Source organism: Eptatretus burgeri, chromosome 6, assembly GCF_056783735.1.
Source record: "Eptatretus burgeri isolate ZD-2024b chromosome 6, Ebu_testis_v1, whole genome shotgun sequence".
Taxonomy (NCBI): domain Eukaryota; kingdom Metazoa; phylum Chordata; class Myxini; order Myxiniformes; family Myxinidae; genus Eptatretus; species Eptatretus burgeri.
The window spans coordinates 12,178,707-12,197,977 of NC_140966.1; the positions used below are offsets into that span (position 1 = coordinate 12,178,707).

The 19,271-nt window shown below is 47.7% G+C and overlaps 1 protein-coding gene across 4 annotated transcripts in view; it reads left to right on the forward strand.

The window, feature by feature from the left end:
* LOC147024263 (G2/mitotic-specific cyclin-B3-like) overlaps window positions 1-19,271 on the forward strand; it is a 57,588-nt gene that overhangs the window by 3,213 nt on the left and 35,104 nt on the right. The window contains exons 1-4 of one of the 4 annotated variants that reach the window (XM_085884033.1): window positions 2,424-2,561; window positions 9,499-9,631; window positions 11,614-11,718; window positions 16,000-16,103. In XM_085884033.1, the coding sequence (XP_085740159.1) occupies window positions 9,566-9,631; window positions 11,614-11,718; window positions 16,000-16,103 (275 nt within the window). In that variant the 5' untranslated portion in view covers window positions 2,424-2,561; window positions 9,499-9,565. Of the gene's footprint in view, window positions 1-2,423; window positions 2,562-8,532; window positions 8,653-9,498; window positions 9,632-11,613; window positions 11,719-15,999; window positions 16,104-19,271 lie in introns of those variants that run through there. The other 3 variants (XM_085884036.1, XM_085884034.1, XM_085884035.1) reach the window with 3 other exon arrangements.

Here is a 19,271-nt window from a genome sequence, read left to right on the forward strand (position 1 = left end):
AATATGAGTATTAATAAAAACATCTGCATTTATAATTGCACATTTATTTTACATTAAATCGGCGAATATGTTGCTGATTGTATCTTCTCATTGTTCTACACTTTTCATGGGATATGTAGGAGAAGAAAATGCACATTATAATGTGTAATATGGATCACGTGATGTCATAGTATGTTTTCCTGTAACAAAGTTGATCATTATAATTTAGAATTTCAATTTCCGTGCTTTGAGTTTACCAAATACATAAACAAGTCCTTCAGGTGAATGTTTTGCGCAATTTCATGTCCTATTGACAAGGTGGATAGTCAAACAAGTGTTTGTTGCATCATTGAAGAGCGAATGGATATTGTGATCAACTTTGACTTGGAAAAGCTTCACTCACCACTGGTCAAACAAACAGGGAGGGTGAGGAAGGTGTGGGGACCTGAAACAGTATGAGGTTATTATTTTACTAACAAAGCTCAATACATCTTGTGGTCGTACCAACTTTGGAATTGGTTCTTCCTGGGGCTTGAACGCCCACCATTACAAACAGTTTTCTTACTTTTTAATACAGGGGTTGATAGGATAGCCTCCTCGAGGTAGGCACGCTCACCTATAAGCTCCTATAAGCTGTCTAGCCTGGGTTGGAATCCCAACACAGCTACAAATTGTCATCCTGGTGTTTCGTAGGCAAGGTGATTCATCAATGTGTGCACTGTCCTTCGGATGGATGTTAAACGGCTGTGTTGAAGAGTAGGCGAGCTATCGCCGGCACCACTGCCAAATTCCTGCCCGAAGTAGCCAGAGGGCCTTGAGGCGATGATGCTACTCCGCAAGCCTTGTGCTGCACGCAAAGTTCGGCCGAAGAACTTCAACGCACGATCACGAGGTGTAGCGATGGAGGGGGTGGACAGGTGTACCGAGGGAGGGTGGACGAGTTGGGTGTGTGACGAGGGAGGGGGTGGACAAGTTGGGTGTGTGACGAGGGAGGGGGTGGACGAGTTGGGTGTGGACGAGTTGGGTGTGTGACGAGTTGTGTGTGGACGAGTTGGGTGTGTGACGAGTTGGGTGTGGACGAGTTGGGTGTGTGACGAGGAAGGGGTGGACAGGTTGGGTGTGCGACGAGTTGGGCGTGTGACGAGTTGGGTGTGTGACGAGTTGGGTGTGTGACGTGTTGGGTGTGTGACGAGTTGGGTGTGGACGAGTTGGGTGTGTGACGAGTTGGGTGTGTGACGAGTTGGGTGTGTGATGAGTTGGGTGTGGACGAGTTGGGTGTGTGATGAGGAAGCGCTGGACAGGTTGGGTGTGTGACGAGTTGGGTGTGTGACGAGTTGGGTGTGTGACGTGTTGGGTGTGTGACGAGTTGGGTGTGTGACGAGTTGGGTGTGTGACGAGTTGAGTGTGTGACGTGTTGGGTGTGTGACGAGTTGGGTGTGTGACGTGCTGGGTGTGTCACAAGTTGGGTGTGGACGAGTTGGGTGTGGACGAGTTGGGTGTGTGACGAGTTGGGTGTGTGACGAGTTGGGTGTGGACGAGTTGGGTGTGTGACGAGGAAGGGGTGGACAGGTTGGGTGTGTGACGAGTTGGGTGTGTGACGAGTTGGGTGTGTGACGAGTTGGGTGTGTCACGAGTTGGGTGTGGACGAGTTGGGTGTGGACGAGTTGGGTGTGGACGAGTTGGGTGTGTGACGAGGAAGGGATGGACAGGTTGGGTGTGCGACGAGTTGGGCGTGTGAGGAGTTGGGTGTGGACGAGTTGGGTGTGTGCCGAGTTGGGTGTGGACGAGTTGGGTGTGTGACGAGGAAGGGGTGGGGCAGGTTGGGTGTGTGACGAGTTGGGTGTGTGAAGTGTTGGGTGTGTGATGAGTTGGGTGTGTGACGAGTTGGGTGTGTGACGAGTTGGGGGTGTGACGAGTTAGGTGTGTCACAAGTTGTGTGTCGACGAGTTGGGTGTGGACGAGTTGGGTGTGTGACGAGTTGGGTGTGTGACGTGTTGGGTGTGTGACGAGTTGGGTGTGTGACGAGTTGGGTGTGTCACAAGTTGGGTGTGGACGAGCTGGGCGTGAGACGAGTTGGGTGTGTAACGTGTTGGGTGTTTGACGAGGAAGAATTTTTAAAGTTATTTTTCACCATTGAGAGATTGTCCGTAAGAGAGGGGAAATGATGAAGCCTGAGAACGAGAGATAAAAAAAAGAGTATAATCTTCAAAAATAAACAAAATAATAAATAAACAAATCAATTAATTAATTAATTAACCTGATCGACGTGATGACGTAAATGTCTGCACTGTTCCAAGCTGTACCGTACTGTACAGTCGTCGTGTTGTACAGTTGATCAATTTTATTTTATACTCGTCCAAAAGTTTCGTACACATGATGATTTCAAACAAGCGAAGTTTTTTTTTTAAATACGTGACGGTTTTTCACAACCGGTAAACGGATAAAACTTTCCAACGCGGAACAACCACCAGGGTCCCGTTCCCAAACGGAAGTGACGTCGGCCAATGGGGGCAGCGCTGTGGGGCGGAGTTTCGGTTTGAATATTTCCTCCTCAACGTGCGTCTGATCGCCAATGTGAGCAAGTAAGTGGAATCATGAAGTGTGCGGCTGAAAGTTTGAATATACATGTTCATTTGGATCGCTCGTACCTGGACATGTCAGTTTTGATTGTTTTTATACAAACTACAAACTACAAAGCGAGACCGACATGTCGTGATTTGTCATTTAATGAGTTTGTTATCGGACTTGGGAGGAGGAGGACGAGGGGGGTTGGTTTCTTTTCCCTTTTATATTTTCAGCAATGGATACGTTTTGGAGATTTTTTTATATTTTATTTGGAGACGTTATGTAAACCCATCGTTGATATTTATTTATATGACATTTTTGTTGATGTAGTTGCCGTGATGAGTTTGTTCTGTAATGGATCCGCACTTCGTGAGATCGTTCCTGTGTTTTTCAAACGATTAAAAGGTCTCTGGGTTCCGGAGGGTTGCAAGTCGAAGTTCGGGAGGATTTTTGTTCTTCCTTGTTGGAGCACGTGTGTGAACATTGAATCTGTTCACTACTACTACTACTACTACTACTACTACTACTACTACTACTACTACTACTACTACTAGTACTACTAGTACTACTAGTACTACTAGTACTACTCGGTTGATCATTCCCGGCCCCTCAACTATTTTGAGTAAAATGGAAACGAAACTTCACTAGCGATAACCCGATTCACTATGCTAAATGATACCTCACACACTGCGCACTCGGTGGGTGTGAGCGCTGAAACACTCAAATTAAAATGTTGAGCGGTGTGTGCGATGCGTCTTAAAAAATAAATAAATAAAAAACTACATTGAAGCCAAATTCATGGGAAACTTTTGTTTGTTTGTTTTTAGATCCTCGTGGAAGATCTCGAAGTCTTACGTTGTTCTTCTTCTTCTTGTGGACTTTTTTTGTTTCACAGCCTACAGTTTTCATCGAAACTTCCTGAAACTTGGTGTATACATGTAAAAATACCCTGTGCAGACAGTAACCATCTCCGATTTTGAAAATTCCTCCTAGAAAAAAAAGTTATGACGTCAAAATATCTCCGCTAATGGAAATCGCCTAAAAAATTATCTCCGAAACTCGGCAAGCTTTTTGAATTCTGTTTGTGGGAATCGAACAGGGCATCAGCAGAGATGAATTACCACACATATGATACATCACTATGACGTCATCAATTTTTATGACGTCATTCCTATTTTTTGACATTTTTTGTTTCACAACCCAGAGTTTTCATCGGATCTTCATGAAACTTGCCATGTATATGCAGAAAGCCCACGCGCAGGCAGTAACCATCTCAGATTTTGGAAATTCTTCCTAGAAAAAAAAGTTATGACGTCAAAATATCTCCGCTAATGGAAATCGCCTAAATAATTATCTCAAACTCAGCAAGCTTTTTGAATTTTGTTTGCGGGAATCGAACAGGGCATTAGCAGAGATAATTTATCGCAAACCTGATGCATCACAATGATGTCATATTCGTTTTTATGACGTCATCATTAAGAGGACAAGGATCTTGGCTCATTTGATCTTGTTCTGCCGGTACTTGTTTACTGTAGATGACCTGCAGTGTACACAGTCCGAGCATCCTGACGCAGGTTTGTATCGTTATCCTCATCTCAGACTAGTAGTGTACTTTAACTGGGATTTTAACCAATAACCAGGGGTTCACACAATTTTTTTTTTTAATTATTTTTGTTTTTTATAATCCTTCCGGATGCTTCTGAACGTCCTCTTCTTCCTCTTTGCCTACGTGTTCTCCTTGGATCGATTTTATTTTATTATCTTACAAGTTATAACTTGTTAATTATAATGTTATCATTTATAAACTGAATTTTGTACACTTAAATTCTGAAATCGCAGCACAATATATCAATTATATCAGATTTATCACGGAGCGGTCTTTACCGACACTCGCTGAATAAAAGCTTCCACCGAAATCCTCCGTTGTGTGAGCTAGCACGCTTTTGAGCTGTCGGAGCATCTTTGAAGAACACATTTAGTATTTTTTTTTGGAAAAAAAAAAAAATTTTGACCACGCATGAGTACCTGAGTACCAGTTATGTGAACTCCTGGCAATATGTATCTTCAATAGCTCCTTGGAGTCAGCACAGGTGCCGGAGGATTGGAGTGCAGCAAATGTAATCTTTTTAAGAAGAGATTTGGGGGGGGGGTGGTTGGGAACTATAGGCCAGTTGAGAGGTAGTAGAAGCAGAAACGGTTTTAAAACTGGAATTGGATAGGTACCTTATGTAGAAGCATTGGGTAGCAGAGGTGTGGATACCTGATGTAATTGTGGAGGGTCTCATCAAAAGTTGAATGTCTGCCTGTGTTTGTTAATTCCTCAACCACCCTAAAACCATGGCCTCCATTCACCCAAAAAACGAAACTGTGTGTGTGTGTGTGTGTGTGTGTGTGTGTGTGTGTGTGTGTGTGTGTGTGTGTGTGTGTGTGTGTGTGTGTGTGTGTGTGTGTGTGTGTGTGTGTGTAAAACACCATGGTGATGTTTGTGTTTGCCCCACTGTTCTCATTGCCATTCCTCCACCTCCCACATCTCTCTCATGAATTTAAGTTGTTAAACTGTGATAGTGAATTGATATGCTGTGTATGGAGCACACACTTGGTGAAACAAATGCCCCACCTGTGTTCACGTTCCTTGTATACTTTTTGCTGATTTTTTTTTTCCTAATCCAAATTGCCTATAATTTGCAGTCTGTCCGTCTGTCCGTCACGCTATCTCCTCCTAAACAGTTGTGCAGAAATTCACCAAACTTGGTAGTTGTGATCATCACGTAGCAATAAAGTGCAAGAGCAGTGTAATCCCCCCCCCCATGCCCCTAAAAAGAGCCAGGGTGGGTGTGAGATTTGTCAGGATTGAAAGACATGTTTCAAGTGTTTGAGCAGTTTGTGATTCTATGAAGGTCTGCAGAGGAGGAAGTGGCTGCTGCCTGCATAACTGAAGGATGACGTATATTTTAGGAGAGGGTGGAGTCATTAGCAAAAATATTAGTCACAGACAGGACAGAACATTTCATGCAGTGCAGTACTGTCGGACCCCGCTATTCGTGGACCCCATGTATTTGCCGGTCTTAAAGTGTGACCTGCTTCTACATTCATGCTTCGTGTATTCACAGTTTTTAAAATTTTATTTCAATTTTATTTTTTATTTTTAACACTTCAGGACCGGTCTCGTATATCCACCTGGGAAAATGGAAATCAGCCAACATCACAGCATTACATAAAAAAGGTACAAAACATTCCCTTAACTACAGCCCAATTAGCATACTATACTTCTAGTCATCAGCAAGGTCATGGAACACATCATCACAGTTGACATAACATCATTCCTTCTCTCCAACATCCTCATCTCAGATCATCAATTCAGATTCAGACCTGGTCACTTTACCTTAGACATGCTGCTTCTATTATCCCAACAATGGTGAAGGCCCTCAATATCAGACATGAGATCAGGGCCATCTCTCTGAACATATCTCGAGCTTTTGATACAGCCTGGCATCCTACCTTGCTCTCCAAACTGTCTGCCTATGGAATCCAAGGTCAACTGCACTCTTGGATTATTGACTTCCTTCCCTGTCGTAGACAACATATGGCTCTTCAGTCTTCACGCAACCCTTTCCTCTCCTATCCCTGTCAAGCCTGCGGTGTTCTCGGCCCCATCTTATTCCTAATCTTCATCAATGATCTCACTGACTCTCTGGAAAATCCTCTTTATTTCTTTGCTGATGATTCCATACTCTTCCATGACATCTCTCATCCTTCTGACAGACATTCTCTTGCTGTTCCCTTTGTTATGTTGTGTCCATATTTGTTCGTGTGTAATCGCTCTTCCATGAGCCGAGACCATGTTTAAATATAATAATAATAATAACAAGTGAAATCCTTCAATACAGCGCGTGGCTAATATTAAAGAGAATGATGACATAAGAAGAACTTGGCTTTCAGCGTTCGGCATTCGGCGCGAAATGCCTTGGTGGGCGGAAATGACGTCTTCGTTCGTTCGTACATGAGGGGAGCGTTTGTTGGTTTTTTTTTTTCCGTCAAGCAATAAATTCAATGGTTTTCACATATATAACACATTAGTTTCACAAATTTCCATTGAAATACACGGGTATTTCCGTCAATTGTCGCCATTTTCATCTCGGTTACGCACTGCCATCTACCGGACGGCTGTCATTGGCTCACTTGAGGCACGTGGTGGGGGGGGGGGGACACCGGGGACATTTCAAACTCGGTGCAATTGTATACAGCGCACGCGCTGTAATAATAATAATAATAATAACAATAATAATAATAATTCCCCGACATTCACGGCATTTTTCAGGAACGTATTCCCCGTGAATAGCGAGGTTCAACAGTATATGGATTTGAGAAGATTATGGACACCACCAACCTCACCCCCCCCCCAACTCCCCACACACTAAGTGAAAATCAGAACTCTTTGTGAGCGAGTTTGGCTCAGGGGAAAATCATAGACAATCCCTGTGGATGGTGATTTTCATTTTTAGCTCGCCTGTTCAAAGAACAGAGAGCTATAGCGATACCCCCAGCGTGAGCGTGAGTGTGAAAATGTTAAAGTTTTTGGTGCAAGTTATTTTTTCCTTTCTAATGTTTTTATCTACCACACTATTTTTTTTATACACCCGATATATATATATATATATATATATATATATATATATATATATATATATATATATATATATATATATATATATATATATATATATATATATATATATATATATATCAGGGCATATTATGTGATACCAGTCGTCCGTCCGTCCGTCTGTCTGTCTGTCCGTTCCTGTCCGCACTCTAACTCCCAAAGTTTTCAACTTTCACGTTTCATATTTGGTACATAGGTACAGACTGTAGAGACGGTGTGTCGCGACATATGTTCGTCATCTAAAGTGGTTGCCATGGCAACCAGGATGCCGTTTTCCATGTAGTAGCACAATTCTGTATATACCTTCTTGTTCGGGCGTATATTGTGCTCACTCGCGCTCTTGTTACTGATTACAATATACAAATACATATATTGCTTTAAAATTATTTGGATCAGACTTCAGTGCAATGCTTTATAAACAATATTATTAGACTAGTCTTTTAAAAACGATAAATGTATAAACAGGCGAGCATTGGGTGGCTTTGACACCAACTCTGGTTATTTTCGGGACGGTGACTTGCCTCCACATTTTGCAGATTAGATAAAAAAATGCATTTTCCTCATTTAGCATTCCCATGCTCGTGAGATACCAGAACTACTAAAGATCATTCAACATCGAATAGAAGACTTTGTTAAGTGAGAAATGCCTGATGAACAAGCGGGTTTGTTTCATCAAAGGAAGAGGTGCTCGAGATCCATTTGTAAATCTGGGGAACATCAAAGTAAGGTGTATCTCTGTTTGTTTATACAGGGTGGGTCAAAAGTCACTGAAGGTTTTCTTATTTTTTTTTAAAATTAATTCTTAATTTATTATAATTATTATAATTATTTTTTTTTTTACAGATAAATAAGACCAGAGAGATTCATTAACAATACATTTAGCAATGACCAGCGTGTGAAATTTTTAAAATTTGATTCCTCCAGAGGGAAATCAAAAATTAAAACTCAAAAGAAAAATTCGCTATCATTTTAATGTTCGAGAACAACAATCAAAAAAAAAAAAAAAACACGATTCGGAAATCGATTGGTCGTTTTGAGTCGAAGGTGTCTGTTCATGACTCTGCCCGCAGTGGAAGACCAAAAACAATGTGTACTCCAGAAAACACTGACCGTGTTAGGGAGAGTTATCGACGAAAACCCAGAAACATCAACTCAGCTCGGAATGGCAAAATCATCATCGCGAAGGATAATAATGAAGAAAGATTTGTTGCTGTTTCCTTACAAGATTCAAATGGTGCATGAACTATCACCTCAAGACTTGTTTCTTCATATTATATTAATTAGCAAATATAACTTGTTGATTTGCTAACGGAAATATTAACTCGGGGGGGTGGTGAGGAAGTGGGGAAGAGCAAGGCCTCCACCCCGTGTCACTATACACGACGGGAGTGGGCCTAAGGAGACCAATGAGTACAAGTGGACAACCCAGTCTGAGCTTTGGGAGGGTGAGTAAAGTGAAGGTTTCTTGAGAAACATGTATGACCTTGGGTGCTTTGGAGAGGAAGGGCAAGAGGAACAAGATTCGATGCAAGTTCGTATTAAGTAGAGTCCATCAAACGATTGTAGTAAACGATTGTTTCGATTGTTTCGAAAAACAAACGATTGTTTCGATTAAGTAGAGCCTTTGGGAGAGTGACATTCTCTGGGAATCTACCTCCTGTCTTTGATCATCCCACCCATTTTGTTGAGATGACAACACAGCTTCCCCCCGACCCCTACTTTTAAAAATCGACCCCTATTGTGTAGGAATACACGGTATTGCCGCAGATGTGAACTTGTTCATCTGATGCCAACACGTGAGGGGACGACATAACAGACTACTCAGTCCTGCTTTCCTCTTTCCTTTGCAGGATGTCATTTTCAAAACAAGATACCAGTTTCTGTCGGATCAATGCTTGTCTGTGTTTGAAGTTTGCCAATTTATTTTAGAGGCAATGAAAGTAGAACCTTTCTCATTTAGGTGTGATGTGCCAAACAGCTGTTGTCTGTTGTGCACACAGGGCTGGAGTAAAACACTCCACCTGAAAGAGCATTTGCACCTTTTTTTTTTTTGTTTTTTCACCTCCGTGGCAGAAAGTCGGTGGGGATCTTCATATTATACTGGCTCTGAGCATAAACAGCCCAACTCTCTCCTTGGGCTTTTCTAACAAAATACATGTATTGATATTTTGGTGTCGAAAGTCATTCATATGATTTCCATGCTCTCCCTTTATTTTTTTCCCCTCCCCGCCCACAACCCCCCACCCCCCTTACACCCACCCCTCGACTTTCCTCTCCCTGTATTCTTGCAGATGGCCATTGGCATTGCTCAATTTTAACTTACTACTTTTATATTGCTTTTAATTGCTGGTTGGAGCAATGGCCGAAGTGAGGACACGAGAACTGAGATCAAGAAAAGCAAAGATTGGTGGTCCAACTTCAGAGGTACGTGAAATTCCTCATGCCAAATGGAGTTTTGTTCTCTTGTTTGAAATTGTTTCCCACCTTGTATTCACACCTCTTAGCTTCTCAGCCCTCCCCCGCTCTGCGTTCCAACGCCTCCCTCCCCCGCCCTGCGTGCCGCTTCTCCCTCCCCCGCTCTGCGCGCCGCGCCTCCCTCCCCCGCTCTGCGCGCCGCGCCTCCCCTCCCCCGATCTGCGCGCCGCCCCTCCCTCCCCCGCTCTGCGCGCCGCTTCCCCCTCCCCGCTCTGCGCGCCGCGCCTCCCTCCCCCGCTCTGCGCGCCGCCCCTCCCCTCCCCCGCTCTGCGCGCCGCCCCTCTCCCTCCCCGCTCTGCGCGCCGCCTCTCCCTCCCCCGCTCTGCGCGCCGTCTCTCCCTCCCCCGCTCTGCGCGCCGCGCCTCCCTCCCCGCTCTGCGCGCCGCGCGCCTCCCTCCCCCGCTCTGCGCGCCGCGCCTCCCTCCCCGCTCTGCGCGCCGCGCCTCCCTCCCCCGCTCTGCGCGCCGCGCCTCCCTCCCCCGCTCTGCGCGCCGCGCCTCCCTCCCCCGCTCTGCGCTCCGCGCCTCCCTCCCCCGCTCTGCGCTCCGCGCCTCCCTCCCCCGCTCTGCGCGCCGCGCCCTCCTCCCCCGCTCTGCGCGCCGCGCCTCCCTCCCCGCTCTGCGCGCCGCGCCTCCCTCCCCCGCTCTGCGCGCCGCGCCTCCCTCCCCGCTCTGCGCGCCGCGCCTCCCTCCCCCGCTCTGCGCGCCGCGCCCTCCCTCCCCGCTCTGCGCCCCGCGCCTCCCTCCCCCGCTCTGCGCGCCGCGCCTCCCTCCCCCGCTCTGCGCGCCGCGCCTCCCTCCCCCGCTCTGCGCGCCGCGCCTCCCTCCCCCGCTCTGCGCGCCGCGCCTCCCTCCCCCGCTCTGCGCGCCGCGCCTCCCTCCCCGGTCTGCGCGCCGCGCCTCCCTGCCGCGCTCTGCGCGCCGCGCCTCCCTCCCCCGCTCTGCGCGCCGCGCCTCGCTGGCCCGCTCTGCGCGCCGCGCCGCCCTGCCCCGCTCTGCGCGCCGCGCCTCCCTCCCCCGCTCTGCGCGCCGCGCCCTCCCTCCCCCGCTCTGCGCGCCGCGCCTCCCTCCCCCGCTCTGCGCTCCGCGCCTCCCTCCCCCGCTCTGCGTGCCGCGCCTCCCTCCCCGCTCTGCGCGCCGCGCCTCCCTCCCCGCTCTGCGCGCCGCGCTCCCTCCCCGCTCTGCGCGCCGCGCGCCTCCCTCCCCCGCTCTGCGCGCCGCGCCTCCCTCCCCCGCTCTGCGCGCCGCGCCTCCCTCCCCGCTCTGCGCGCCGCGCCTCCCTCCCCCGCTCTGCGCGCCGCGCCCTCCCTCCCCCGCTCTGCGCGCCGCGCCTCCCTCCCCGCTCTGCGCGCCGCGCCTCCCTCCCCCGCTCTGCGCGCCGCGCCTCCCTCCCCCCGCTCTGCGCGCCGCGCCTCCCTCCCCCGCTCTGCGCTCCGCGCCTCCCTCCCCGCTCTGCGCGCCGCGCCCTCCCTCCCCGCTCTGCGCCCCGCGCCTCCCTCCCTCCCCCGCTCTGCGCGCCGCGCCTCCCTCCCCCGCTCTGCGCGCCGCGCCTCCCTCCCCCGCTCTGCGCGCCGCGCCTCCCTCCCCCGCTCTGCGCGCCGCGCCTCCCTCCCCCGCTCTGCGCGCCGCGCCTCCCTCCCCCGCTCTGCGCGCCGCCCATCCCCTCCCCCGCTCTGCGCGCCGCGCCTCCCTCCCCCGCTCTGCGCGCCGCGCCTCCCTCCCCCGCTCTGCGCGCCGCGCCACCCTCCCCCGCTCTGCGCGCCGCGCCACCCTCCCCCGCTCTGCACGCCGTAAGAGTGGATTGTCGTGTGTGTGTGTGTGTGTGTGTGTGTGTGTGTGTGTGTGTGTGTGTGTGTGTGTGTGTGTGTGTGTGTGTGTGTGTGTGTGTGTGTGTGTGTGTGTTTAATATAGACTTTTATTTTTGTATTGTAGGATGTATTGTCCAGTAAGAGAGCCCAAAAGTCGCCTTTCGGTGCAGCAAAGAGATCGGCTTTGGGTGACATCACCAACCAAGGAAAGGCAGAAGACTGCAATAAGGTAGATTGTAATATATATTATGGCTTCTGTCTATCATGTGTGAATGTATATTGTGAACTGTGCTGTCTGTCTCTCCCGTTTATGGCGGCCGCTTCCAATGCTGTGTTTGAAAAGCTGCTGATTGGTTATTTTGCATTTTCGTTTCTCTTTTCTTGATGTAATGTAGTTAGTCACTTTATTGTCCCTTCCAGAAATCATTAAAATCAACACGAACATCTGAATTAAGGTACATTTAATACAGATCTTCATGGTGTAACACAATTTAAAATAGCTATATTTTGCCCTCATTTTTAGAGAAATCCAATCTCCGTTGTCCGATGGTGCACCACCGTTACGTGGTGTGTTGTAAAAGTTGTTTCGGAGCTTTGGCTCCGAGTGAGATCAAGATTACAACACAATTCACCTTCTTAAAGTCCATGAAATAATACAAATTGATGGATTAAGTTAAACTTTTCCTTTCATCGGAGACAGGTACTTTTGCTCAGTTTTTTGTTTAGCTTATCTGGAGTGTAAATTCCAGATAAGGTGTTGTCATCGCACACCGTCCATCGGTCCGTCTCCTTTTTTGACTTCTTTGGCCAAACCACTGGGCCAATCTGGCTGGAATTTGGCAGCAACGTTCCTCTCGTGTGTGTGTGTGTGTGTGTGTGTGTGTGTGTGTGTGTGTGTGTGTGTGTGTGTGTGTGTGTGTGTGTGTGTGTATATGTATATGTATATGTATATATATATATATATATATATATATATATATATATATATATATATATATATATATACCTGGTGTTGGCGCAGTGGTTAGGACAGCGGTTTGGGATCCAAAAGGTCCTGAGTTCAAGCCCCGTTGGGCCACTGAATTAATACACCAGGGGGTTAACTCAGCCTGTCATCCTTCCGAGGTCGGCGAAGTGAGTACCAGTGTACTGGGCCGGTGTATACCCCGGTTAAAATAGGTGTACCATATCCCTGTGTCGTAAGAGGCGACCAGGGTTGCGTCAGGAAGGGCATCCGGCGTAAAACATGTGCCAAATCACTATGCGGATCATACGGATGATCCGCTGTGGCGACCCCTAATGGGAGCAGCCGAAGGAAGAAGAAGATGTGTATATATATATATATATATATACATATAATAGGCTAATGCTCTGTCTGTCTGTCTGTCTGTCTGTCTCTGTTCCACCCTGGAACATGGAAACTCTTCTCGGAGGGGAACAATATTATTCAGTAAAAGTTGCTTCAAATTAATCCAAACAATGAGTTTTTTTTCAATCAGACAAAAACTTTGAACCCTGGCAGTGTATAGGCAACAGACTGCTGCTTCTATTGCTTCCGATTTTTTTTTTTTTTGGTTCACGGGTCAGTAAGTGACCACTATTTTCGTTATGGGTGTGTGTCTGTCTGTCTGTCCCGAGCATAGCTCCGTGGGTTTTGATCCGATCTTGATAAAATTAGGGTGCGAGTTTTGTATCATGATCTAGTTGTGTTTTCCTGAGAATGGACGTGCTGCACCCATTATGGGCGGAGCCACGCCCAAAAAACGTGTTTTTAGGGGGTAGCCGGTTTCAAGTTACATCTTCTCCGAGGGGGTTTGTCGAATCTGGCAGGGGTTCGGTATTTGGTTAGCCTAATGGCACCTGCATAGCCCCACGGAGCTCGTTTTTTTTTTTTCATTTTCGTTCCAAGGTCAAGGTCACAAGGTCACGAACTTAGAAAATGTCAAAAAAATCAATAAATTGGGCATCGGGCTCCTAGGGTTTTCAACTGTTTCGAATGAAAGTTGGTATGCAAGTAGTGCTCTTCGAGTACTACAACTTTCATCATTTACGTTTTTCCCGATTCACGCCAGTTTGCCCATGGCGTCCCCTCAAAGGTAAAAAAATAAAAAAGGCGAACCGTGTACATTGCTCGTGAACCATCGCCGTCGCCAGACTTGTTTTCTTTCTTTCTTTCTTCTTTCTGGTTTCCTTTCCTGGTAAGAAATGTATAACCTCCAATTTTGAGCTCTTTCAACCAGTGCAAGAATAAAAGGTTTGGTTTTATTATTTTTTTATTTTTTAAATCCATGGTATCTTTCCCATGGGCTTCTGCTCGTTTTTATTATCCCCCGCCGCATGGTGGAAGGGGGATATTGTCACCTGGGTTGTCCGTCCGTCCGTGCGTCAACATTTATAGCTGTGAGTGCGATAACTCATAAACTGTTCGCCATATCTATTTGAAATTTGGGTCACACATGTACCACCTGAAAAGGAAGAACCCTATTGATTTTGGGCGTGGCCGGATCCAAGATGTTGACTGGGGCGGCCATCTTGAAAAAAATGTTTTTTGTAATAAATGGAAAACCGCTTATCTGATTTCAATTATTTTTGGTTACTACGTTCCTCACCCCTGGGGAACTTTTTCCAACATGGTTTTGGCCCACTCGGACATCCAATATGGCCGCCAGGCAGCCATGTTGAAAAAAAAACGATGTTATCGTGATATAGGCTCTATTTTTTTTCTTTTCTGATGAAACTTGCTGGAAATGTAGGTAACGGAACGAAGTAGGTTGTTATTGAATTTCGGCCATGTCGAACATCAGATATGGCCGCCAGGCAGCCATCTTGAAAAATGACATTATCGCGAAATCGGCCCTAAATTTTTTTTTCTTTTCCAACGAAACTTGCTGCGAGGGTAGGTAATGGGACGAAGTAGGTTTCTATTGAATTTCTGCCCCGCTCGGACATTCGATATGGCCGCCAGGCAGCCATCTTGAAAAAAACGATGTTATCGCGATATAGGCTCTAATTTTTTTCTTTTCTGATGAAACTTGCTGGGAAGGTAGGTAACGGGAGGAAGTAGGTTGCTATTGCATTTCGGCCATGTCGAACATCAGATATGGCCGCCAGGCAGCCATCTTGAAAAATGACATTATCGCGAAATCGGCCCTAAATTTTTTTCTTTTTCAATGGCGGGGGATTCCCCATGTCTGATGGGTATGTTTAATACTAGCAACCCCATAGGCCTCAGACCCACTTTTTGTTCCATTGTTTGTCACTTTTTTTTTTTCCATGTTGAAATTCTATGAACGGAGAAAAACAGGTACAGTAAGGTTGTTTTAATGTCACTTGCCAAGAGCCAACCACGGTTCACCTTGACTGGCACAGTCAGTCGTGTTTTGTGACTTGTCATCAAGTCAAGCGAAGCACAATTCTCAGTTACTTTTTTACCTTCGCATTCCGCGAAAGGTTATGTATTGGTCGCTGTGTATTTATTTATTTATTTATTTGTTTGTGAATATGACGTGTGTGTGTGTTTGTTTGTTATTCGCATAACTCAAAAAGTGTTAAACCAAATCGCTTGAAATTTGGTGGGATGATGGGTTATTATCCAAGGAACATTTGATTAGATTTTGGGAGCGATCAGGTCAAAGGTCAAGGTCACGGAAAGGTCAAATTCGTATTTTTACCATAGCGCGGTCAATTTTGATTTAATTGGCATGCAACCGATGCCAAAATGTTCAGAATTAATTGCCCAATCTTGTGATGGGCGACATGACACAATTACGTCATTACCCTTGTTTATTTATGTGTGTGTGTGTTTATTTGCATAACTCAGAAAGTATTAAACCAAATCGCTTGAAATTTGGTGGCATGATGGGTTATTATCCAAGGAACATTTGATTAGATTTTGGGAGCGATCGGGTCAAAGGTCAAGGTCACTGAAAGGTCAAATTCGTATTTTTACCATAGCGCGGTCAATTTTGATCTAATTGGCATGCAACCGATGCCAAAATGTTCAGAATTCATTGCCCAATCTTGTAATGGGCGACATGACACAATTACGTCATTACCCTTGTTAGCGGTTGGGGGTCAAAGGTCAGTGGGGTCACGACCTTTCAAAATATGCGGTTTTTGTCATAACACGGTCAAATCAAAACCGATTTGCATGAAACCAACACCATAATGTTCACTGTTCTGTTCCCCCCACTCTCATGCCAAGAACAAAAAAGTAGCGGAGGCGAAGGTATGTGCTCTACCGAGTGCCCATTCTAGTTCTGGGTATTTATCAATGTTAATGATGAAAATGTTTTATCAAAATCAATTTTTTCTTGACACTGCACTGCCTGAATCCTTGGCGATTAATGTTGTACCATTTAAAACTTTGTACGACCAGTGGTTTGGGAGATGTGAAACTGACAGACATTGGATCTTATTATGTTGATTATTATTATTGGTATTCTTTTTCTCCCCCACCCCCTGCCCTCTTTGATACCCAGACACATTTTGTTCTGCTTTATTCCATCAGCCTCCAATCCTGGAAAACAAGCAACATGATTTGAAGATAATCGGCCGAGAATGGAAACGTGCTGGAGACAAGTTCTTGGAGGACAACTTGCAAGTTCTTGCCAGGTTTGCATTTTTATATTTGTTCGGTTTTGTTTTTGGAAGGATTGTTTAATGGGAAAGTCCCTCATTGTGCAAGGAGCTGGAGAGAGGGCAGTGAAGTGCAGGAGAGGAGACTGGAGAAGACAGAAAGACCACCGACCTGCCTGCGGTGAGAGATTAAGAGGCCCAAAGACTCAGCTTCATCGCAGGAGATACCAATGATCCGAAATGCCCTGGATTCCACAGCGAGAAGCCAACAATGGTGAGAGGCAGGAGCACCAGCCCAGAGAGGAGAGCAGTACTCCCTCAGGCTGTGGACGAAAGCTTTGTTTGTGGTCAGGAGCTCAGATGTGCCAAGGAAGGACTTTGCACGATGGAGGATTCCCATTTGCACTCCGGCCAGGATTTTCACTCCGGCCACCGTAAAACCCTTCATTCCGCAAAAACGCAAAAAAATCTGAAAACCCACTCCGTGGGAGTACCTCCTGTGCAGCTTCCCTTCGCAGGGCAGCTCACCGGATGACGGGATTGGGGCAAAGCCTTCGGGACCCCCAATCTTTGATAGGAGGGAAACCACGGGGTAACATCCCTGGGTCAGATTGCGGGAGAGTGTGTCGGAGTGGTGCTGAGGTGTCGTCCACCAGACGGCGGTCTCCTTGGGTTAACCTGAGGCGGTCCCTTCGTGTGGGTGCCTGGAATGTCCTATCCCTAAGAGAGGATGATCACCTGTCTCTGTTATCATCTGAGCTCAAGCGTTTGGACATCGGGATTGCAGCTCTCTCTGAGGTTCGGAGACCGGATTGCGGCGAGATAATGGTGGGTGGTTACACCTACTATTGGTCTGGTCGCTCTGATGGTTACCATACCCAAGGAGTTGCTGTAGCTGTGTGCAATAAGCTGACCCCAATGATAATTGAGGTAACACCGGTCAACGAGCGTATTATGAGATTAAGGATTCGTCACTCCTGAGGTGTCATTTCCCTGGTCTCTGTTTATGCTCCGACTGAGGCGAGTGATCTCACCGTGAAGGATGCATTCTACGCCACACTCGAGTCTGTGGTTGATCAGTGCCCCAGACGAGATACACTTCTAGTCTTGGGGGATTTCAATGCATCGACTGGAACTGATAGGGACGGTTATGAGGTGTGTGTTGGTCCCCATGGGTCAGGAACTATGAACCAGAATGGCACTAAGTTCCTTGACTTTGCAAGAAGTCATGGAATTAGGGTGGCTGGTTCATGGTTTTAGCGCCCACAAGCTCATCGCTGGACTTGGTATTCCAATGCTGGCGGTGTGGCAAAGGAGATTGACCATGTCCTCATTGACGGTCGTTGGAGGATGATCCAGAACTGCAGGGTCTACCGGAGTGCTCAGTTCCTCAATACTGACCACAGGCTTGTTGTAGCAACTCTAAAGCTGCACCTTAAATCCTGGAGAATGGTACCATCCCAGCCGGGGCTGGATGTTGCCAAGCTCAGGGATGAGAGAGTAGCTGAGGAGTTTGCGAACAGGCTGAGTGGACACTTGGGGGGTCCTGAAGAGTTGTGGAGCGCCTTCAAGACCACCGTCCTTGATGTTGCCGGTGGATGCCTTGGAGCTCACCGCAGGGCAAAGAAGAATTTTGTCTCTCAAGGGACACTGGATACCATTGACCAGAGTCGCAGGGCCAGGCTGAATGGCAGAGCTGAGCTGTTCAGGGAGCTGAGGCGTAAAACTGTACGTGCACTGAGGGTGGACAAGGAGGCCGATGTGCGAGGAATCTGTGAGGGGGTAGAGCATCACCTGTGGACAGGTGATTCTCGTCCCGCTTACAGGGGAATTCATGCATTACGTTCATCCAAGCCCATCCCTCGGAGCACTACAGTTCGAGCAGAGAGTGGTAGGCTCTTGACAGAGGAGTCTGAAGTGAAGGCCCGCTGGGCCGGTTACTTTGAGCGGTTGTACCAGGCTGATCCCCCAGCTGTCAAGTTGGACGTCAAGGGTGTTACAATCCCTGTTGCTGACCCTCGAATCAACTGTGGTCCACCTTCGCTTGTGGAAACACGGGCTGCGGTGAACCAGTTGAAACGGGGCAAAGCTCCAGGGATCTGTGGCATCCATGCCGAACTTCTCAAGGCTGGTGGAAATGCTGCACTCGTGTCGTCGTTGCTGCACCTGGAACACAGGCATCATCCCAACTGACTGGAAGAGGGGCCTTGTTGTCCCTCTCTGGAAAGGGAAGGGTGATCGCCAAGACTGCAACAACTACCGAGGGGTGACGCTGCTCTCAGTGCCGGGCAAGGTCTTTGCTCTGATAATTCTTGATAGGGTTCACCACCATCTGCTTGAGCACCAGCGTCCAGAGCAGTCAGGCTTTACACCAAAGACGTCAACGATTGACCGTATCCTTGCACTTCGTGTCCTCACCGAACGCAGACGAGAGTTTCGGCAGGGGCTGCTTGCAGCCTATGTTGATCTCTGTAAAGCGTTCGATTCAGTGAATCGGGATGTCCTCTGGAGGATTCTTGGTCTTCGTGGGGTGCCACCAAAACTGATCGATCTGATGTCTGAACTCTACTCTGGTACTGAGAGTGCTGTGAAGTGTGGTGGTACCATCTCTGACTTATTTCCAGTTGTTACTGGAGTTCGTCAGGGATGTGTACTTGCCCCCACACTTTTCAGCACTTGTATGGACTGGATTCTAGGGAGGATGTCGGAGAGATCAAGTTGCGGTGCGTCATTTGGGAATGTCAAGATCTCGGACCTTGACTTTGCAGATGATGCAGTCATCTTTGCGGAGACTTTAGACATCCTCTTGGGGGCCCTCGAGGTGCTGAATGAGGAGTCGGAGCCGTTGGGATTACGGGTTTCTTGGGTCAAAACTAAGATCCAGGCTTTCGGTGACATCTTGGATGCTGCTGTCCTGTCTGTGTCTGTTTGTGGTGAGGATGTTGAGGTCGTGGAGAGATTCACTTACCTTTGCAGTGATATTCATGTCTCTGCTGGCTGCGAGTCAGAGGTCAATAGACGTCTGGGTCGGGCCTCGGGAGTCATGGATTCACTGGATCATGGGGTGTGGTGCTGCCGGTACCTGTGCGGGAGGACGAAAGTCCGAGTCTTCAGGTCCTTGGTACTTCCAGTCTTGCTCTATGGGTGCGAGACTTGGACTCTGACCAAGGATCTGAGACGGAGACTTGATTCCTTTGGTACCAG